This window comes from Rhodnius prolixus, unplaced genomic scaffold, assembly GCF_049639745.1.
Source record: "Rhodnius prolixus isolate KJV_2025 unplaced genomic scaffold, Rpr scaffold_39, whole genome shotgun sequence".
NCBI lineage: Eukaryota > Metazoa > Arthropoda > Insecta > Hemiptera > Reduviidae > Rhodnius > Rhodnius prolixus.
In genome coordinates, this window is record NW_027411609.1 from 784,445 (window position 1) to 809,098 (window position 24,654).

At 34.0% G+C, this 24,654-nt stretch overlaps 2 protein-coding genes across 2 annotated transcripts in view; both read left to right on the plus strand.

Annotated features, from left to right (window-relative positions):
* The window catches only part of LOC141455265 (adenylate kinase 9-like), a 569,192-nt gene that overhangs the window by 496,110 nt on the left and 48,428 nt on the right, over positions 1 to 24,654 (plus strand). The window lies entirely within an intron of this gene.
* LOC141455245 (uncharacterized) lies at positions 6,097 to 7,496 on the plus strand. Its single transcript, XM_074130158.1, has one exon. The coding sequence runs from the start codon at positions 6,097 to 6,099 to the stop codon at positions 7,324 to 7,326; it is 1,230 nt and encodes a 409-aa protein (XP_073986259.1). The 3' UTR covers positions 7,327 to 7,496.

Here is a 24,654-nt window from a genome sequence, read left to right on the forward strand (position 1 = left end):
ACATCAAATATGTACTTCACCTTATTTAAACAAATTCTTGTCGGGAATTTTGAACTGGCTAACCTGATTTGGGCTATGACTTTGATCTTATTGAGATGAATATTAAATCTGGTATATTCCTCACCTAGACCAAATGTACTAACATTTCTATAAAAACAATTAAATGAGGAATTAATAGCGGACTCGACATCTAAACTTAAACAGTGATTTGTCACAGTTTCTACTAAATGATTGGTATTACTCTTAATTGTTGTTAAATTTTGATTGTCCCACATGTAGCTTTGACCAATTTGTATCAGTAATTCTCGCATATCATGTGCCCAATTATACGGAATAGATCTGATGTCTATCAGTCTGCAAAGTCTTTCAAAACATAATCTGGGGAGTTCATCATCAGCCATTGTCAATAACCTACACCACCAACCCAACATTCTTTTGAAAATCCTACACTTCACATGCGTTCGTCCTGTTTCCAGTCTAACATGATAGTTAGGTGTATTTATGGGAAGGTTTAACAAAATTTTAAAGAATTTCAGCTGCCCTGATTCCAAGATATTTGAGTATTGAGAAGCCCAAACCTCCGACAGATAAAGTAATATACTTTCAGACAGGGAATCAAATAATAAGTTTTTTGAGTCCCAAGAATCTGAACTACAAGATTTCAATAGAAACATGACCCTATTATTGGCAATCGCACTTTTCGCTAAAAAATGGCTACTTGCTTGTCTAAACTTACCGGAACAAGATAGAGGAACTCCAAGATAAGTGAAAGAGTTACAGACCTCAACTACCGAATTCTCGTACACAAGATTTTTCATATTCCCTATATTACCACCTTTTCGAAACACGACTACCTTCGTTTTATCTATATTTACTTGAAGGGACTTTACTTTACAATAATCAGACAATTTATTAAGTTTTTTTTGAGCGTCGCCCCAAGTGGGAGAGAAGAGGACTAAATCGTCTGCATAGAATAAGCTTTGCAGGTCTGTTTCCCCGCCAATGTCTATACCTTTAAAATCACAGTCTTGAAAGTATGAATTAAAGTCGGAAAGGTATAATGAAAACAATAATGGGCTCAAAATCTCGCCTTGTAGGACACCCTCTGAGACAATTATATCCTTAGACAACATATTATTTTGACTCACTCTAAATGTAGCTGATTCGTAAATATTCATAATTAAACGAAGACATTTTCCGTTGATACCAAGATCATGGAGCATATACCACAGCTTGTGATGATGAACCGAATCAAACGCTCTTTTAAAGTCGACGAAAATGGAGAAAACTTTTCTCTTTTCTAATCTCAGATGCAGATTAATAGCAGAGGATAAAACAAATATGTTATCTCTGCAGCCTTTCCTTTTTCTGAAGCCCATCTGTTCATTAGGAAGTATACCTCTAGACTCCACCCATTGAGTTAGCCTGCTATTAACAATATTAGTAAAAATTTTTGCAATACAATTAAAGATAGAAATTCCTCTGTAATTGTAAGGATTTGTGGGATCACCTTTCTTATGAATTAATTTCAGTTTAATATTTGACCAAACTTTTGGTGCCCTTTCAGTTTCCCAGACGGTATTAAACAAATCTAATAAAAAACGTAACCATGGTTCATTCAAGTTTTTTAAGCACTCATTAGTAATTTTATCAAACCCGGCAGCTTTACCAACTTTACTTCTATTAATACTAGCTATCAATTCATCAAAAGAGATCTCATTATCAAGTTCAGGATTATAAAAAGTAAGAAACTCAAAATTTCTAACAATTTTTGGGGGTAAAATTTCCTTGTAAAATGATTCCCAATCAGCCAGAGAGATAGGACATTCGAAACATTTTCTTTTTTGAAACAATTTCATTGTAGACCAAAATTCGGAAGGGGACCTAATATTTCTTAATTTCATTTTAATATCTGTATAATAGTTAGTTTTACTAAATTCTATTAGTTGCTTATATGAAGTTTTCGCGCATTTATATCTTTGAAGTTCTTCTGCTTTAAAATTAGATTTACGACAGAGTCCGTATAATTTATTGAGTTCTTTCTTAGCTAAGAAACATTCTTGAGTGAACCAGGGTTTGTTTACATGTGAGATTCTTGAATGTATGTTCTTTTTTATTTTTAAAATTCCTGTCTCAATCATAGCTTTCTGGATTGTGCTACAAAATTTTTCGTTATAAATATCTGAGTCATTACAATCAAAATCTACATTAAATTGGTCATCCAAAACAGATTTAAACAAGATTAAATTTGCATTTGATAAATTATATATAAACAATTTATGACTCTCCTCGTTACTTGGCTCTTCACTGCTTATATTATCGAAACAAAATGAAAGCTTACATAAATAATGATCGGATGTTTCAAAATAATTTTCAACCTTAAAATTTATAGAAAAATCTAAGCAGCTAGGGGACAGCCAAACTAAGTCGATCACACTCATACCCTGATCACTCAGATATGTGTAGGCCGCAGGAGTTTCACTAAACGATCGGCCATTACAACAAACCAATCCATGCGATTCCATAATATCGACTAACTGAGAGCCTCTCTTGTTTATCACACCATCTAAGGAGGTTCTACTACCAGATATGTTACAGTTTGGGAAAACTTCCAAATCAAAGTTATTAAGATTTCCAATTCTGCCATTAAAATCCCCTCCTATTACTGTATAAACATTCTCCAAGCACGATAGGACAGAATACAGGTCAGATTGAAAATAATTCAATAAATAATCATTATGAGTAGAAGGGGGCAGATAAACTATTCCTAGACAAATATACATTTCTTCAAACCTAATTAAGTAACAACTAAAACATCTAGAGACTAACAAATGCCTAATTACCTTAAACTGCCCCTTCCTAAGACAAAGAATCATACCTCCACTTGGTCTACCTCTCCCAGCACACTTGAAAGCATCATTAAAATAACAATCATAATTTTGCATAAATGATGGTAAGATATGTTGCGACTCAGTCAGCCAGGATTCATACAAACATAAAATATCAAATTTTACTAATTCACTTAACTCCACTACCGATAAATTAAACAAAGATTTCAAACCATTAATATTCCAGAATCCGAAACTGAGAGAATTCTTCGATTTTATCAAATATCTTGCGGGTTTTTGAGAGGTTTGGGGCGTAAAAAAGGCTCACTTCTTTTGGAAACACTCAGCTTTATCTTCCTTTTCTTACGCAAGCTCATTGTGGAACTATCCGATTTTTCTTCATCTCCATTTTCAGAGTCACCAGAAAAAGTATGTGACAGTGCCGAATCCATATACTGAAGAAGATCATTCTCAGATTTTAGCCACACTGATGGGGCAGATTCCTCCACTCTAACTAGAACTTTATTATTACGAACCCAGACAAATTTTATTTTACCTTGAGACTTCAGTGCTTTTGCTAGTTTAAATATTTTGTAATTAAGTGGGCTGAGATGTTCAGATATGTATAGAACATTCGAAGGGTTTACTTCCGCTGGAGAATCATTTATAATTTGATCCAACGTCAATTTCTTATTTTTCAAAAATTTTCTATAGCAATTCATAAACTCGTGTTTATCATTATTCCGTAAAAAATTAAATAGTATTGTTGGGGCAAAATTAGTATTTTGTTTACTTTTAAGACGATAAAAATCGCCTAGTTTTTCTTTGCTGAAATCAAAACCAATTACAATAGAGATGCGTTGTAAAATTTCAAATATTTGAATGTTTGGATGATTCGGCACATTCAATATCTTAATCTTATTGTAAATAGAGTGTTGAATACTTTCCTCTAAAGATGACTGTAATAAAAAAAGAGATTTTTTTAAAACTTTATTTTCTTTTTTCAAAGCAAAAATCTCGTTTTTAAACTTGGTAAACTCCTCGTCAACCTTGGAAAAACTAGTTTTGATTTCATCCTTAAACGTGTTAATACAATCAGTCAGCTGCTGATTTTTAATTTTTACCTCATTAATATCCTTTTTAACATCTTCATGCAAAACTGATATTCTATCCAAAATACGAGCAGACAAATCAGATCCCCCACCACTCTGTTCTGTAGTATTACGGCCGATCTGTTTATCACTATCTCCCATTTTAAACTCTGATCCCACTATAAATAATAACACTAACAAACTAAACGAAAATAAGATATTTTCTTAATATTCAACGTCTTTTTTTCTTATTATTTCGATATTCATTTAAATATAACTTTTATAAAAAAGAGTAATTATAAAGTTTAATTAATAACAATAATTACACTAAAAATTGAAAATCAAAAGTCACAAGAAACACTATAAAAAACTAAAAATTCACAGAGCAGATTTAAGACATGTGTACACCATGAAAGCTGGACTCTAACTCTATTCATAATATTTTATTTTTTTGTTATAATTATGATAAAATGTATATTATATCTTTGTAATTAAGTAGGTACTTTATTTTAGCTTAATTCCAAATTATTCTTCTGATTTATCTTTATTATGCTCTTTATTCTGAGAAGTCACATATATGTATGTACATGCACGTTAAAGTAGAAAAAGACAAAGGCAGAGTCGGCTACTATTTAAATTTGAATCACGGATTTAAAACAATATTTCAGTCTAAAATTCGTCTTTCCGAATTATTTGTGAGCACAAATAACGCGTAGGTAATATCAAGTAAATTATTCAACAATAATTATTCATTTCTCAATTGTAATTTAATGTAGTCCCTCTAATTTTACTTATAGTAAAATACTGGAATAATTATGTTAGCTGTCATAAAAATATGCATATCTTATTTATCTTATATTCCAAACATATAATACTGTGGGAAGAATACCTAGATTGAGAATGTAATTGAAGAAAACTATATTATTTGCGATAAAGCCAGATAATTATTACCTATTATTATAAACGTTTGACTACTACATAAAATAACAATTACTTTAATCGTAGAATGAACTTAAACCGACGATTTTTATTTAAAAATAAAAATAAATAAATGAAATCATTGATGAATGTTGGTGTAAGCATTTTTTTAAAAAAGTTTTTGTATTTTCTATCCTCATATTTTTTTTGTTTTTTTTAATAAAGTTTTTCTTTTTAACCTGTGATTAATAGTTTCTTGATTAGATATTACAGTTAATAAATGGTGTTCTACTTGAACAAACATTTTGTAGATTTAAATGGCCAGCATAAGGGTCTGTGACATCTAATAAATTCTAAAAAATAACTTATTAATGAAAATTAATGTAGTAAAATTACTTAAAATAATATCAATGAAGTATTAATGAAATGTTGGGTACTTGCTGAATTGTGTACCTTTTGGCGTTTAATCAACCCTTATACTTAACATTTTAAACTGTAAGTTTTTGTTAAAGAGATATATAGGTGTGTTAAGTGATACCACTACCTCTATACTGTGCTATGATTTTTTGTTATAATAAATACATTACTAGCATTATTAGTAATGTAAGCATGCTGTATTAATCGAGTTGTATAGTTAACAAGTAACACATTTCAGTTATGCGATATTATTTCCACTATTATAAACGTGTTACTTCACGGTTTTGAAAGATTCGAGGTATCACCACGGATGTCTTTGCAGAGGCTTTTTCATCTCCCCTTGTTTAAATTTAATTTACACTCCAAAGTACTCTGAAATTTCTGGACACCATTGTTTCAATTTCAACTTTTGAAATAATTAGGGTTACGGTGCTTCAAAATAATAAAAATTATTATTATTATTTTATTAAAACAGCATTACACATATTTTTTTTCAAAACTATCAATTTTATTTAGCAATTTGTCCTATCAATACTTAAAACACTCACACTAGTTTATCTAAGTCAGCGCTTTTATTTATGGCATTATAATAGACATCAGTATTAGAGAGATATTTAAATTACCATGCGAAACTGTTTTCTGATTCTTTAGAATAGGCCTAATACACGGTCAATCATATAAGTTCACTAAGAAGAGGGGTAATATTTTCTTGTAGTGTAGTTCTAAAAATAAATTAGTCCTGGGAAGTAAATAAAAGATGTTTTCTTCTCCCATTTCAAATAGTTTTAGTTTATAAAAGTGAAACAATAAAATTTAAATTACAGGAGCAGAAAAAGAATAAGATGCCAGAGTCCACAACTCTTTCTAGGAGTAAACGTCTTGTCCAGTTGGCTCAGAAACAGATGTATGATAGTGAAAGTGTTCTATCAGCAGAAGTGAGTAGACTGTCAGAAAATAATGCTAAAAGTGATAATTTATTATCATCACGTGGTAGGGAACCTCTTCCTGAACAAGAAATGCAGCCTTCACTCGAAGAATCATCTTCAGAAACAAGAACCCTAATAGCTGAAAATGTTTCCTTGCCTTCAATAGAAGTTGTTGAATCATCATTGGTGACCCTCGATAATGATAGACTGGAGAGAGCTGTTGCATCATTAAGTTGTGTAGAAGATCCTAATTTATTTAAAGAAGCATTAGTTGTGGAACTTCCTGTAATTTTTGATTATGTACCGGAACATGAAGACGGGAGAAGCAATAATAGTAGCCGTGGAGACAAAAATGCAGCAGTACAAGAACTGAATTGTACTCGTGATACTGAAGCCATTAATTGTGATGAAGTAGATTTAGAAAGTGAAGTAGTTGATTCAGAAGCTCTGATTACACAAAATGACGATAATACACAAACTCAAGATATCGTTGTGCTAAATGAGGTGCAAAATATTATATCTGAAAACATAATGGATATAAATACCGAAGGCCGATCAGAAACATGGAGTACGAAGATACCCAGTAAAAGAAGAATAACTGCTCAACCAAGTGAATGGAGTGATCACAGGAACAAACGCTTAAGAGAGGAAGGGAAAAAATACATCGGTTGGACTAAACCTAAGGGAAAGCGTGGAGAAAGAGGGCAAGAAAGAGAAGAAAGAAAAATGGGTCGTCCATGTACATCTAAGCACTGCCAGAAGGTAAGTGCTAGAAATTGTCAAAATTTAACAGAGGAAGTTAGAAAGGAGTTGTTTACACGTTTTTGGAACGAAATGAGTTGGGACCAAAGAAAAATATTTGTTTCATCTTTAGTTACCAGAACTTTTACTAAAAGAACCACAGTTGCCACAGAGTCCAGAAGAAAAGGAACTTTTAGCTACCTATTAAAAACAAATGATGGGACTGTGTTTCGAGTATGTAAAATGTTGTTTCTCTCAACTTTTGGTTTACGCGAATGGTCAGTTCATCACTGGGTCGAAGAAGCAACGAAAAAAAATGGGATATGTACTGCACAAAAAGTAAAGAATGACGAGAAAAAAAAAGAAGCTGCCGTGAGAACCAGAATGAAAAAAAGGCATTCCTAAATACTATGTTGGATGAGCTGCCAAAACTTCCATCTCATTATTGTAGATCATCATCATCAAAACATTATTTGGAACCAACTTTCGGCAATTCCATGAATGATCTCTATAAGGTGTACTGTACAAAGTGGAATAAATTTTCCAGTGAAAGAGGAGATAATCCTAACATGAAGCCTTTGAGTCGGTATTCATTTGATGAGGCAATCAGAGAAAAAAACATTGCTTTCCAAACCCCAAAAAAAGATATGTGTGACACTTGTTTAGGTTATGAGTCAAAAAATGTGAGTGAAGACGAATACAGAGCACACATAAAAAACAAAGAGGCAGCACGAGCTGAAAAACAACATGATAAAGATGAGGGTAACAAAGGAAACTGTATTGTGTTGACCCAAGACTTGCAGGCAGTTAAAGTTTGTCCCATGTTAAATGCCTCAGCTCTGTATTACAAAACAATGATCCCACAACTTCACTGTATTTAACATCAACAATAAGCACTGTAGATGTTATTGGTTTTCAGAGACAGAATCGAATTTGACAGCTAATACATTTGCAAGTTGTATCATTGACTATTTAGTAACAACCAACTGCAATTCTGAACTCCCCATCATCATTTGGAGTGATGGTTGTGGGTATCAAAATAGGAATGCAGTGCTGTCAAATGCCCTTTTAAGTTACAGTGTGGAAAGAAAAGCTGTCGTGTATCAAAAATTTCTACACAAGGGACACACTCAAATGGAAGTGGATTCTGTCCATGCCACCATAGAGAGAAAGCTGAAACACAATCCTATCTACCTACCCAGTGACTATTTGAGATACACAGCCTCTGCAAGGAACTCTCCATATGAGGTAAAACAGCTGAGCTTCAACTTCACAAAAGACTATTCTCAGCCTATTGTTTATAAGTCCATTCGCCCTGTAACTTCCTCTGATTATTGTGTAAATGATATTAAGGTGATTAAATACACTCCAGATGGGATGATTCAGGTAAAGGTGGACTTTGATGGAGCTTTCCTCGACTTGAAGAAAGGTAGAAAATCTTTAGAGGTAATACCAAAACCGAGTGACTTCTCACAAGCACATAAAGCTCCCCTGAAGATATCGTACCAGAAGTGGAAGCATTTGCAGGAACTGTGATACCAACCGATTGCCATATGTTTTATGACAATCTACCTCATGATGCACCAGTTGGAAAACAAGTGCCCAAAAGTTCAGGGGGAAAATTGGCAGCAAAAAAAAATCATCAATTTATCTTCTAAAATTATTAGTTTTAATTATGAGACTGAGAGAAGACAATGAGGCTGTGTTTACTGTATTATTTCATTTCTTAAACTTATAATAAATATTTTAGCATCTGGTTTGATGTTTTTTGCAATATCCTCCTCTAACAATTATTATTATTAACACGTCTTATTTAACTCAATTCCTTGAAGTGCTACCTTGTAACTAAATAAGATTTTGAAAACGGAAAAAGTGAGACCTCGTATATGTATTTTGTTATTAACAGAAACTTAATTTCTCTTCAATCATGCACTTTCAAGATGACAGTCACACTAATATTTAATATTGAAAGAAGAATTACTGTATGCCTTAAAATGAATTTTATATTCTGTTTTTTCCTTCTCCTGTAAAGTTGATATTTTCTAGTTACGAGGTATCACTTCTTAGGCGACGATAAGTATAGTTTATTCTCATAAGACATAAGATTCTAACGCCAACACAAATCACACACAGTAATGGAATGGAAAAAGGAATGTCCCTTGCTACCTGCAACTTTATTGCCACCCCTAGCGGTCATCCCTTCTCAGATACCCTCAACCAGTGGCCACTCACAGTCCAAACATTCCAATTTCCCTACAACTCGGCCAAATCTGACCCGGGCGATCACAAGAGTACTAAATTACAATTTAATAAAAAGTACTAATTGATCATACGAATAAACATAACTAAACATAATACAAACTAATACATAAACAAAATTAAGTTAAACGATTAATAATCAATGCACATAAGAAGTTAACACTATATTACATAAATGACTAAATGAAACAACCTAAAAACTATTACAATCATAATTAACAAAACAATATAAACCAATATCATAAAATAACAAATATAACTAAAATTTAAGCGTTGAGCGTTTATACTATTCATACAAATAAAATCTACTACATCTTAACGGAATTACTAAGGAAGGTCTTATCCTTCCAGACCCAGAAATTCCATCAAAAGGAATCTGGGTTACCTGATATATCCCCTAAACAGGTACCTAGCATGGAGCAAAACTTTATCAACCACATTTCTTTTTTTCCTAAGATTGGATTGCAAGCAATACCATTACTACAGTTAGGAATGTAATCTTTGTCTTGTAATTTTGGTAACCAATGGGACCTTAAAATTAACTCAGCACCTTTATTAATTCCTAAATGACCAACATAATCATGAAACTTTCTGACAATTTGGCTCTCTATTTTTTCGGGAACTACAAATAAAATTTTCCCCTTTTTCTTTCTGAACACCAACCCATTACATAATTCAAATCTTTTATGTTCTTCAACCTCTAAATATTCACTACTTTCGCAATTTCCCTTATCATTTTCCTGTAGAATTGACAGATTTTGCTCAGGAATCACTTTAATCTCTACAGCGGGTTCACTAGGTTTCTCGTTAGGTATACATTCACTAATAATCCCAGGGACAGATTTTACATCGTTTACATTAAGCTCAGGGTTTACAATTTCTACTTCACTGTAATCAATTAACATTACCTCCGAACCATCGTTAATTGCTACCTCACGTAATATATCGCTTTCACTGACACGATCTTCCACTATCAAAGATATTGCAGAACCGGGCAAGGCTTCTACTTCTCCACTAGTAGTAGCGCCTTCTCTGAGGATGTCTGCTGTGGATGGAGGTAGAACAGATTTCTCAACTACCAGCGAAAATAAAGATGGTGTGCTCTGCTTCTGACGTTCGCATTCCCTTTGAAGGTGTCCCATTTTGCCGCACTCAAAACAGCTTCCCTTCTCACGTCTGGGTTTCGGACATTCAACCACTAAATGCCCCTCTTCATAACAATTAAAACATTTCCTTGTTTCTACTTTCAAATCCGAATCAGTTCTAATTAATCGTAAAGGCTTTTTTTTAACACTGTCTTTGGTCCGCACTTGTTCATAAATAAGTAATTTCTTCTTCAAATCTTGAGCCTCGTACAGATGTAGCTTGTTTGAAAGCGGATCCGGAATGCCATCAATGATATAACGAATCAGCGATTCCATGTCTATATTGCCTCTAGCCGCTAATTCCCTCATAATTAATACATATTGATGAAGAGACTCACCCTTCTACATGGTGCGCTTGCTTAAAGTTCGATGAAGTTCAGCACTGTTTGTTTTACTGGAAAATTCATTAATCAGTGCTTGCTTCAATGCGCTGTAGCTGGTTAAACCTCGTTCACCACTAACAAAAAGTTTTGCCAGTCCCTTCAAAGACTTCTTTGCAAAGACCAATTTTTCCAGCTCTTGCCACCTCATCACTTGTGCCAATTCTTCAAAATCAGTTAACCACAAGTTAATGGTGTAGTTATCTTCGCCGGTAAATGGCCTCAGACTTTCCTCAATGTCCTTAGAAGAAAACTGAAAAGGTCGACTTTCCTGGCCCTGCCTTGAACTTAAAGAATTTTCACTTCCTTCTTCAAATTGTACATCTTCTTCTTCTTCATCCTGTTGATCTTGACATAACAAACTAATGTCATTTAGGAATTTACATAATTCCGACGCCACATCCTGTCTACAGCTTAACTGAATACCTAATAGGTTTGCAACACTTTTCAATTCCCACAACGAAAATGTGTCATTCAATTCTTCCACTTTATTACATAAGTCCACATCATTTAATTTGAAACCTTCAAATTCCCTTCATTTTTTTCTACTTAGACGCCCTTCATTCAGTCCAAAAATAACTTCATAAAATCTTTTAGCTTCCTTTACCGGTGCACACAAAATTGCGGATTCAATCCTCTTAATGTTGCCCAGTTTCATTTTTTCACGCAAATTGACTATTCTTTAACTGTTCTTTCACAATTATTCACCGCACTTTACCAGTTCTTTACCCCACACCTGAAGTTGTAGAATATAAAATGAGTTAAAGGAAAAACTAAAGAAAACAAAACACAAATTAATACTTTAAATATCTAAAGGTTGAAATAAACACCAATCTATCATAAGTATAGTTTATTCTCATAAGACATAAGATTCTAACGCCAACACAAGGCCCAACACACATCACACACAGTAATGGAATGGAAAAAGGAATGTCCCTTGCTACCTGCAACTTTATTGCCACCCCTAGCGGTCATCCCTTCTCAGATACCCTCAACCAGTGGCCACTCACAGTCCAAACATTCCAATTTCCCTACATCTGTAAATTCACTATTTTAGCAAACCATAGAAACTGTGATCTCATCTTAGTGCAATATTAACGCGTTGCGTAGAGACCCTAAGTTAAAATGTTAAAACTTGCATTGGTTCTCATTGTATATTGAACAGAACCAACCCACATGCAGTAATTCACAAGTTTGCAAAACAGATCCAAGCTGTTTGGTTCTGTTTTATATAACTTCCATATTATTTTGCAAAGAAGAACCAAGTTACTTGGTTCTGTTTCGTTAAACTTTAAATCTTCAAATATAATTTGTGGTTTGTTTCACAATGTCATTTATATCATAAAAACGAAAGTAGTGGCTTGGTTCTTTTTTGCTAAATTTAAAATAGGCTTTTAGCAACCTATATTCATCATAAACTCAATTTGAGCATACATGTGGGTTGGTTCCTTTTTGCATAACTATGTCCAATTATTGGGATGACGTTCCCATTAATCCTGAGGTAATGTACTTTCTAGAATTCGGGGTTGTCCAAAATAACGAGCCGGTTAGTTTTCAAACGTTATTCGACTATAAATTATCGGATATCACGTGTTCAGAATGCGGAGAAAATAAAATTTATATTAAAAGTAAATTAAATTCGGTATCGGATTATTTAATTGTAATATTAAAGCGTTATCAAGGAAATCGTATTTTAAATGAAATCCACTCTTTCGATGAAAATAATGTTAAATTTGACGGTTTTAATTTCACACTGGCGTCCGTGATTTACCATTACGGTTCGGGCCTTAATTCTGGCCACTATGTTTGCGCGTTAAAAAGTCAAAATAATTCGTGGACTTTGCTAAATGACGAAATTATTAATTATAATTTTAAATTTAACCTGGGATTAAAAGACGCGTACATTTTATTTTTAAAAACAACAACAATGTAAAAACTAAAACGAAACCGATATATTTTTAATTTAAAATATTTCATTTCGGTCGTTAGAGAGCCAGCAGGTAACAGACAGTGGACTGACTGCATGTGATTTCTATTTCATAATAATATTAATTAATTTGTTTGTGCACGTTTCTCTTTTAAAAAAATATATCATTGAAATAGAATTTGTTTTTCGCAATGAATCTTTATTTTTGTCCCGATATATTTTTTTTTCAACACCGTGAATGAAAATTCATTAATGTTATTTTGTTTTCTTGTAAGAAATGGTCCATCCCATTCAAAGAAGTATATTTCATTGGAATTTATATTTATATTTGCGATTAAAACAAATTCTATGTCATATTCAACGATATTTATAAGTTAATTTCTTTATTTATTTATTTGCATTTTTGAACAATTTTACTCTATAATTATAAATTTTTGAAATTCTACGTAGCTATAGATGAATCTTTCACAGCTGAGTACTATAAACGTTAAATTAAAAAGTTCTCGTTCAACTTCTTTACCGATTTTTTGAAATCTTACGTTCTTTTTTTGTTTTTGTTTTAATAATGTAGAAAAGTTTAAATTAACCAACCAAAATTAATTTTCTGTTTGATGCAGTTATAAGAAGAATTGCGTACCTAATTCACAGCAAACTATATACATAAATAAATAATCGTCTCTGTGAAAGGTTTGTTGTATATAATTATTTTATTATATCAATTGTACTTTTTTGTTATTTTGTGTGACTAAAACTAACTGACGGACTAAATCCGCCGAAGCCGGTCCCAAGCCCCGGTTGTAAAAGGATGAGGGGTCCGTCTAATTATGTTGCAGATATAAAGGCAAACTGTACGCAGAGAGATCACATTCAGAGATGTCTATGAAGTTTAAATATTGTTCGTCATAGGACTATGAAACTATAATTAAAACTATCTAAAAGGTACAAAAATCTCCTTAACAAAAACTTACCAGTTTAAAAAGTTAAGTATAAGGGTTGATTAAACGCCAAAAGGTACACAAATCAGCAAGTGCCTATTATTTCAATCATACTACAGCTCGTAATAATTTCAGCCATTTAGAAACGTTTTCAAAAAGCTTTTCAAAAGTGACGTGTAATAAAATGTAAAAAATATTAATGAAAATTTAATGCAGTAAAGTTATACTTAAATGATATCAATTGTAACAAAATTTACAATGGATTCTTTTTTTAATATCTTCTGTAAGAATACATTAAGACACTGTTCACAGGGGAATGTTCTCAGAAAACATAATAGTAAGAGAAATATTTTATAAAAATATAAAAAAGTAAGCTTTTTGAAAACGTTTCTAAATGGCTGAAATTATTACGAGCTGTAGTATGATTGAAATGATAGGCACTTGCTGATTTGTGTACCTTTTGGCGTTTAATCAACCCTTATACTTAACTTTTTAAACTGGTAAGTTTTTGTTAAGGAGTTTAAACTATAATTCTTAGGATTCAGATTTTCTAAATTTATCTAGTTTTATTTCTAAAAATTCCCATTTAAAATTCACTCTAATCGGCGATTTCAATATTAGAAAAGCGGATTCTCAGCTTTTGCCATCTGATTTTATTTTAGATATCACAATTTTTCATTTGACTAGGAGTTCCAAGGGTAGAGTTATTAATGGAAAGGGATCAAATCTTCTTGATTTGGGTAATGATTATGATTTCGTAATCCTGAATTCCTGGAGAAATAAAGGGGGAATTTACATACATTACTAATACGGGTTCCTCTCTTATTGACTTGTCTGTTTCTCTGTTGATTATATTATATTTCTTGTATTTTGGATTTTCAAGAATTGTTTTCTGACCATCTACCACTTTTCTTAAAGATATTTCTTATAGAAACGTCGAACCATATTGTTCTGCCCCTTTAACCCCAAACAGTTTGGTCTGAAGTATTTGAATACGTATAAAAATTCTTTAGAGCTGGCTGTTAAAAATATTCCACACTATCCTTCGGATACCAAAAGATTTTAAATATTTTAGTGAACTTTGTGGGGGACCGCCTGAATATTATTGTGATTAAAAAATGTAACCTTCTAGTCGGCTAGGCGGTAAAAAAACAATATGTATATGTGATTCATGTACCACGTTGCTAATTGTAACAAGATATAAAAATAAAGAGTTTTTGTGGTGTTCTGTATATTTTTGTGATTAGAATTGGTTGTAAATACTAGTGAACCCACAATTGGTGACCCCGACGTGATATAACGGCACAATTAGTGACCCCGGATTGGACCTAATAAAAAGTAAAAAAAAAAAAAATAAAATAAAATAATAAACTATATCTTTTAAGTAAAAAAAAAAAAATAAATAAATAAAAAACATTATATGTGAAGTGTATAAAAAAAACTATTGTAAATACTATTTTTTTTTCTATAAATTAAGTTTGTTTTCTGTGTTTATTTTAGTGTTAAGGACATTTCTCGTTTTATTAAGGTAAATTATTTTTTTATTATTCCGGTTTTTATTATATTTTACAATCTTAAAACCATGACTGGAGAAGAAAAACAAAAACTGGATGGCGCAACGTCAATGCCAGAATTCAAATCAGAAACAGAACCCCCTGCATGTGTCGATAAGATTGCCGTAAAATTACCACCATTCTGGTTTGAAAAACCAGATATTTGGTTTGGCCAGATCGAAGCACAATTCCGTCAAGCTGGAATTACACAAGAATTGACCAAGTTTGACTACTTACTTTCCCAACTGGAAAGAAATGTAGTTGAAAACATATGGGATTTGGTAACTATGGACGAAGCCAGAAAATATTCCCTGGCTAAAAAACGACTTATAGCAATATACAAAGAGGGCGAAGGCCGGCAAATGCGTCGATTGCGGGAGCTGGAACTTGGAGAGATGAAGCCAAGCCAGTTATGGCGAAAAATGAAATCAATGGCCGAAGCTGATGTCGCGGATCGTTTCATGCAAACTCTGTGGCTTGATAAGCTACCCTCGACCATGAGAGATATGGTCACAATCGTAGACGATGATATAGACAAAATGTGCACCCTAGCAGATAAATTGTGGGAGCAAAAATCGGTCGAACTGATCGAAACTAATAAATGTTTTAAACCTAAACATGATTCGGTTTCTGCAGTAACTTCTCATAGAGCTCCTTCCACATTAACTCTTCAAGACCTCCTTACCAGGATTGAGGAGATGGAACAAAAATTTTCCAGAGGGCGTCCACGCGATAGACGTGACGCTCGTTCAAAATCTCGAGACCGCTCTAAAAGCAGACCCAAATATAACAAAACTGGACGATTTTGTTATTACCATTTCCGATTTGGTAACAAATGCAGGCCAGAAAAATGTGAAGCTCCGTGTGCATGGAAAGAATACAAGGAGGAAAACTCCTCGGGGCAGCGCAGGTAACGGCCACCTGTAATGCCACAGAAACCCCTGATGGCCGTAATTTTCGTCTCTTTATCAAAGATAAACATTCAGGTATAAAATTTTTAATTGATAGCGGAGCTGACGTTTCCGTTATTCCAGAGTCTGCACAACAAAAGAAAAATATCCTAGCTTCAGATTTTAAGCTTTATGCTGCAAATGGTAGCGAAATTCCAACTTATGGATCAATACTACTAAATATTGATTTAGGCTTCAAACGTAAATTCGAATGGCCATTTATAAAAGCACAGGTAACTAAGGGTATATTAGGTGCCGATTTTCTCCACAAATTTGGATTAATAATTGATATAAAAAATAAACGTCTTATTGACAGTAATACAAAGCTTACAGTTTCTGCAAATATTGCAGCGATTTCTGAAACTGAATCAATTAGTTCTTTTAAAGCTACTTGCTGTTTTTCTGAAATTATAAAAAAATTTCCACACTTGACACGCCCATATAACTTAGAACCTCAGAATATAAAACATGATGTTTATCATTATATTGAAACTACTAAAGGTGCGCCTTTATTTTGTAAGCTTAGGAGACTAGATACAAACAAAATAAAAATTGCGAAACAGGAATTTCAATATTTAGGGTGAAGGGACCAGTAATTGACTGGGCACCAGTAATTGACATACCAGAAATAAACTGGTATTATAAGGGATATGAGCCGTTTTTAGTGGTGATTCTTTCAATTTCGTTATTGAGAAGCCTTTGGGCAGCAGTTCCAGAAAAATATTAATTATTGGAAGGTTCCTTGGTATCAGTGGAAGGTTATTTGTGTTAAAAGTTCAAAATCAAGGAAAAAACAAGCCGTTGCTAAGGAGGATTGATAAGAAAATAATTTTTCTTTTTTCTTATTTTTCGTTTATTTGTTCATATATTCGTGTGGTTATCAATGTTCTGTTATAATTAGTATTACTTGTAGATTTCATTTATGTAGTTTTTTTTTTAATTATAAGAAGCATTGAGGATTAAAATGGGGCTGTCAATCACTGGTCCTTGAAACGGCAATCTGCCCAGTAATTGACATGTATGTCAATTACTAGTCCTACAGCTTTTTTGTCTGAGACCAGTGATTGACTTCCTGGGAAAATGATAAGATAGGTTGATAAATTTTATTATAATTAAAAATTCAATCATTGTAAAATAAAATCATTGATAAAAATCGGCAAAATAAATAGTAAAACTTCCAACAAAATATGTTTAAATTAATAAATTAGCAAATGTACGCCTTATTTCAAGAGGGCATGCAGAATGATTATTCTTTACAGAACAACAATGTATGAACAACAAACTGGAATAATCGTGATCGCCGAACAGCTTCCGAGGCCTACGTGATTGATAAAAACGACGCCCACTTATCGGAGTTGGAAAATCTCTCATTCTCCCTCAGTTTTGGGTCCTAGCCACATGACAAAGAAGAAAGGGAGGAAATGGCTGAACCATAGAATTCCATCAAATAAAACGGCCAGGGGAAAAATGAAGCTCCCTTAAGAGAAGTACCAGGTGCGAAATCAAACATACGAGTACGTGGAGAGTTGGTGACTTTGTGATGTTACACAATAATAACATAAAAAAGATTGTAAGATCTATTGTATTTACTAATTGACAGACATGTTGACCGAAGACGAATATATAGCATCCCATAGGCTAAATAGGCTAAACTGTATTAAAAAAAAATGAAATCGGTATGAAAACCATTTTTAATCCCCAAAGACGTGAAGGTTGGATCGCCCTGTACTACTTTATGGAGAACGTTACCAATTTAATAAAACCGTTGATTTGTGAGGTTTTCAAATGGCTTGTAATTTCAAGTGGCTAATTATCAATTACATAAGATATATTATGATGTTCATTTCCTATGTATTCCGAATGAATATTTTGTTTTTTCATTCATTTTTTCTTTTATGGTGTGCCTATTTTAATAACACATATTTTTGTCAATTGGTTACCTAGTTAAGTGAATATCAGTGGTTTATTTGTAGGTATGTGTATTTTAATACCTATCCTTTCCAAGTTAAAGAGTCAATAACAGATATATATTTTTTAATCTAGTTTTTTTTTCATTGACGTTTCATTTATTTATTACTGTTATAAGTGCGAATGCTTACAACCTGTGGCGGGACGCGATGAACGAGCACACAATGTATAATATACATGTGCCCAAGAGGTAACTCATTAATAATAAACAATAAAACACTGAATAGATGCAGAAAGTAAGAATGAATTACATTCAGATAGTTTGGTTTCGAAGCAAATGACACTGGCAGCACAGATTGTGGAAAATATTAGCGAAGCGCTCCAAAAGAAGGGAAGCGTAGGAGAAATTTGGTTCACTAGAAAGCACCAACAACTCGAACACAAAGTCGCGTAGTTGCGATCGGTAGCAGCGTTATAGGCGGAATGAATAAAACAAGGATGTGACCACATAGTCTAATCGGAAGTAGAGTTTGGTAAAGTGAGAACCAAAAAAGTTCCCAAAAAAAAGGTTTAAGCAACAAAATATTTAGCGGAAACTTGAAAGGATAAGAGAGCGGAAGGGTTGAGAGAAAGAGATAAAAGCGAGCCGACAGACATTGTGTACGATCTAACAAGCATGTTAGCTAATATTTCCTTGGTACTATTGAAAGAAAGGGCTGTTCTTCAAATTACCTGTCTTGGTTTAGATTTAATTAAAACTGTCCGGTAGGACAGTTGTGTAAGGGTTGATCGTCAAAAATTGCATAAAAAAGAGTAACGATGAAAAAATATTAGATTATTTAGGTTTGCCTGTTTAAGAACTGTTTGTAATTAATTATGAATAAGACTGATTTTTGTTATAAATCCAATTGAAAAAGTGATTTAGGTGATTTAAGTGATTTATTTAGATTTAAAAGTGATTTTGAATGCATACCTTATGTCGTTTCATGAATACATTTGTATGTCAATTACTGGTCCCACTCCATGTCAAACACTGGTTCCACCGAAAATTCGGTATGTCAATTACTGGGTCATTGACATACTTACAAATAAAGTCATTTTTGGTTGACATAAAGATCGAATTTATTGCTTTTAAAATATTAATATTGGAGCGGTACAATTTTACAACCTTCACCTGGAGCCAAAATAACGGAAGTTATTCTATCTTAAACTCGAATTTTTTCTTAAGCAGTCAATTACTGGTCCCTTCACCCTATTAGATCATAATATTATAAGGCCATCAAAATCACAGTGGGCCAGTCCCATTCATATGGTTAAAAAGAAGAATGGACAATGGCGAATATGTGGAGATTATAGGAGATTAAATGACCGGACGTTACCGGATAGATATCCAATCCCCCGAATAGAGGACGTTAATGAAATTTTAACTAACAAGAAGTTATTTTCTAAAATTGACCTTCATCAGGCATACTATCAAATACCTCTCGCTGAAGAGGATAAACAAAAATCTGCCGTTATAACGCCATTTGGCTTATATGAATTTAACTTTATGCCTTTCGGACTGCGAAATGCACCGAGTACTTTTCAGAGGTTTATACACGAAGTTTTAAGAGGACTAAACTTCTGTTTTCCTTATTTAGACGATATACTAGTAGCGTCAACTGATCCAGAACAACATAAACAACATTTGTTGGAAGTTTTTAAAAGATTAAATAGTTGTGGTCTTCGAATCAATCTTAGTAAATCTGTTTTTGGTGTGGAACAATTGATTTTTCTTGGATATTTAATTACTACAGAGGGCACCAAACCGGACCCCGAAAGAGTTAAAGTCATTATCAACCACAAACTACCAGAGACTGTAAAGGAATTAAGAAGATTCCTCGGAATGCTTAATTTCTATAGACGGCACATACCTCATGCCGCAGAAAATCATGGATTATTAAATAATTACCTAAAAGGGATAAACAAAAATGATAATAGTGTCATTAATTGGACTGAAGAGGCACAGACACAATTTGAAGAATCTAAGCAAGCCCTTGCTAATTCAACATTGCTGACTTACCCTAACATGGATTCTAATTTGGCATTATTTGTTGATGCATCCGATTTTGCAGCGGGAGCCGCATTACAACAGTTTGAAAGAGGAACATGGAAACCAATTGGATTCTTTTCAAAAAAGTTTTCAGTTAGTCAAAGAAAATATTCCACATATGATCGAGAATTACTTAGTATGTATATGTCCATAAAATATTTCAGGTACTTCCTTGAAGGCAGAAACTTCACGATATATACGGATCACAAACCATTGATCTTCGCTTTTAAACAGAAGAACGAAAAGGCATCTCCTCTTCAATTACGACATTTGCACTTTATATCACAATTTACAACCGATATTAGACACATATCCGGAAAGGATAATATAGTAGCGGACACATTGAGCCGAATTGAAGAAATCAATCCTGCTCAACACTCCGATATCGAATTGGCCCAGCAATCAGATGCTGAATTAAAGGCTCTATTGTCAGACAGCACAATGTCTCTACAATTTAAAAAATTTCCAGTCTCACCTGACTTGTATATTTGGTGTGACACAACTACAGAAAATATTAGACCGTATATACCCACAATGTACAGAAGAGCTATTTTTGATCAGTACCATAATCTAGCTCATCTAGGAGTCAAATCAACTGTCAGACTTCTTACGTCTAAAGTTGTTTGGCCCGATATACGTAAAGATGTGGCATTATGGGCTAAAACTTGTATTCCGTGCCAACAAAGCAAAATATCCAGACACACTAAAACCCCAATAGGTATATTTCCAACAACAGATGAACGTTTTAGTGTCATACATCTTGATATTGTAGGCCCATTACCATCTTCTGAGGGATACCAATACATTTTAACATGTATCGATAGATACACCTCTTGGCCAGAGGCTATTCCATTAACCAGTATAACGGCGGAGGCAGTTGCTCGAGCATTTTTCGCCAACTGGGTTGCAAGATTTGGAAGTCCTAGCCGTATCATCACTGACCAAGGTGGCCAGTTTCAAGCAGAATTGTTCCATTCGCTCGCTAAAATCTGCGGAACTATTATTAATAGAAAAACAGCCTATCATCCACAGGCGAATGGCAAAATAGAACGGTTCCACAGGACTTTGAAAGCAAGCATACGTGCACACTGCCATGAGAAATGGACGGAAGTGTTACCCGCAATCCTTTTAGGTCTACGAACTACGCTCAACATAGATGCGAGCTGTTCAATAGCCGAAATGGTATACGGAATGACAATTAGGATACCAGGTGATTTCTTTACCGAGCCTTCAATTACAGCGGATAAAACACTCTTTATTTCACGCCTTCGTCAAACCATGAACAATTTAAAACCAGTTCAGCACACAAGGAAAAATCGAGAAACAACGTTTGTGCACAAAGATCTAAACACTTCAACCCATGTCTTCGTGAGAGTGGATCGTCTAAAAGCGTCCCTCGATAAACCATACGAAGGACCATACCCGGTTAAAGCCAGAACTGACAAATATTATACACTGCTTATCAAAGGAGTAAAAAATAACATCTCTATAGATAGGCTTAAACCGGCTTACATTTTGGCAGGCCCCGAAGTCGAGGATTTTCCAAACAACTATCCAGCATCCAACACTTCACCGGAGACGGCCGAAGAAGTTCCAGATAGGACCACAACCCGTTCCGGTCGAACTGTCAGGTTCCCTTCCCGTTACCTGGAGGCCCATTATGCTTCGTAACGGTGTTACTGAAGGGGGAGTGATGTGGGGGACCGCCTGAATATTATTGTGATTAAAAAATGTAACCTTCTAGTCGGCTAGGCGGTAAAAAAACAATATGTATATGTGATTCATGTACCACGTTGCTAATTGTAACAAGATATAAAAATAAAAAGTTTTTGTGGTGTTCTGTATATTTTTGTGATTAGAATTGGTTGTAAATACTAGTGAACCCACAAACTTTATTAAAAGTTCCGCTATAACGCCTAATGTATGTCAGGATATCACCATTAATCTTAAAAAGAAGTGGTTTGATGGGTAATGTCTTCGTGCAAGAAAAAAAATCTTTCGCCCGCTTAAATCTTTTCCGTTACCAGTTCCGATCTTGTCGAATCTAGTTATCTCCTTGCAAATGCGGCTTATAAAGAACTGTGTATCAGAAAAAAAAACTATTTTTATATGGTAACTGACAATTTTAAAGCAGTAAAGGATTCCAGAGTTTTGGCATTTAACAAATCACTTTAAAAGTAAAAACATTACCTGCTGTAATAATGTTGATATTTCTGATTTTATAACCTATTTCTGTAGTTTGCTTACTATTGTCAGTTTTGCATGCTGAACGTTACATTGTCTATAGTACTTTGGAACTCCCTTTTGCTTTCCGTGAGTTACAGATGGCTATTAGTAAGTTAAAAAATAAGGCTCCTGGGCCTGACAGAGTGTCTTATGAGTTTTATAAGTATGCGCCTGATAAAGGTAGCACAGTATTTTTTCTTTAAATTTGTCTATTAAACTGGCATCTTATCCTGTTAGTGCCGCAACCACTCATAACCGAGGTTAAAAAAATAATTCTTGATCTGTGATACCCAGTTATATTTCATTGGCATTTGAACTGTCCAATTGTAATAATTTATTACAACAGAGTTTCGGTAGCCTGTCTCTACGCATACCTAACAGCTTGATCAACCAACTGGTTGATCGCACGTATAAAAACAAAATATTTTAATTTAACTCTTTCGGTCTCTATTCTGACCATATAACCTGGAGTATTACGTTGCCAAAAAAACAATGACTTGATGAGCTTTGTCTGTAACACCTCAATCTGTTCAGTATTACCTAAGCGCCCAGAACTCACTACCATAGGGCAGTACAGAACAAATGCAGCTATCAAAAACCTTTTGTTTGCAAGCCCAAGAAGCTAATTTAGATCTAGAAAAAATACTTTTAACAGCCGATATTGCTCCTGTCGCTCTTGACACCATATCTTTACAAGTTAAATTAAAGCATCCCGACTTAGGAAACAAAATACCCAGGTATTTAAAGGTATCCACAACCTCAATTTTTTCACTAGAAAAGTAAAAAGTTTCCTTATTAGCTTTAACGCGGTCTTTATTGAAAATAATAATTTTCGATTTACTTGTATTTAACATACGAGGTGTGTTCAAAAAGTAACGGGAATTTTTAAATTTCGCGGGTTTGGAGAGTCTGATTGTATTTTTTTTTTTTTTTATTATGTTGGTACACATGCCCCTGAAGTACGATAAAATTTTCAGTAATATTCATTGTTTACTTCTTAAGTGGCAGCCGTTAAGGTTAGACGTGTTTTTCGAGCTTGGCGATTTTTGTTTGTTAAAAAAAATGGATCAAAGAATTTGTATTAAATTTTGCGTAAAAAATGAAATAAAGTGTAATAAAGTGTGTGAAATGTTAATAAAGGCATATGGTGAGTCTGCTATGAGTAAAACAAGGATTTACGAGTGGTATAAGCGTTTCCAAGATGGCCGCGAAAACGTTGAAGATGACGAACGACCTGGACGTCCAAGCACATCAACAACCGATGAAAACGTGAAAAAAGTGAAAGAAATGGTTATGAACGATCGCCGAATCACAATCAGAGAAGTCGCTGATGATGTTGCCATATCAATTGGCTCATGCCATGAAATTTTTTCGGATGTTTTGGGTATGAAACGTGTGGCAGCAAAATTTGTTCCAAAATTGTTGAATTTCGAACAAAAACAGCGGAGAATGGAAGTTGCTCAAGAGTCACTCAATGAAGTCGACAACGATGCGGATCTACTGAAACGTGTTATAACAGGTGACGAAACATGGGTTTACGGATATGATGTCGAAACTAAGGCTCAATCGTCCCAGTGGAGGCATTCTGGATCGCCAAGACGGAAAAAGGCTCGACAAGTGCGGTCGAATGTGAAGGTTATGCTCACTGTGTTCTTCGATTTTAATGGCATAGTGCATCATGAATTCTTGTCACAAGGTCAAACAATCAATAAGGAGTACTACCTACAAGTTCAACGCCGTTTGCGTGAAGCAATCCGAAAAAAACGCCCGGATTTGTGGCAAAACAATTCATGGATTTTGCACCATGATAATGCACCTGCTCACACTTCATTGCTTGTTCGTGAATTTTTGGCCAAAAACAGAACTTTAACGATGCCCCAGCCTCCATATTCGCCAGACATGGCTCCATGTGACTTTTTTCTATTTCCAAACATAAAGAGAACATTAAAAGGCCGTCGTTTTACAAGCATAGATGACATTAAAAGCGAATCGCTGAAAGAGCTGAAAGCTATCACAAAGATCGAGTTTCAGAAGTGTTTCGAGGATTGGAAAAAGCGCTGGCACAAGTGTATTGTATGCGAAGGGGACTACTTTGAAGGCGACAATATTAATGTAGATGAATAAATAAATATTTTTTTCAAAAAACGAAAATTCCCGTTACTTTTTGAACACACCTCGTACTTTCAATTTATTCTCAGCACAGTATCTTTCTAAGACTGATAATTTACTTCTGAGTTCTACTGGCGAATTAGAGCTGCACGAGAAACGAGACAAATCTCGGTCTTGTCTTCGTTTTCCAAATATTAATCTTTAGGGATCTGCAACTTACTGACTGGGAAAATACACACTGCCCCCACC

What these genes read in the sequence shown, in the direction of transcription:
- LOC141455245 (XM_074130158.1), top strand. Translation starts at nt 6,097, where the DNA reads ATGCCAGAGTCCACAACTCTTTCTAGGAGTAAACGTCTTGTCCAGTTG.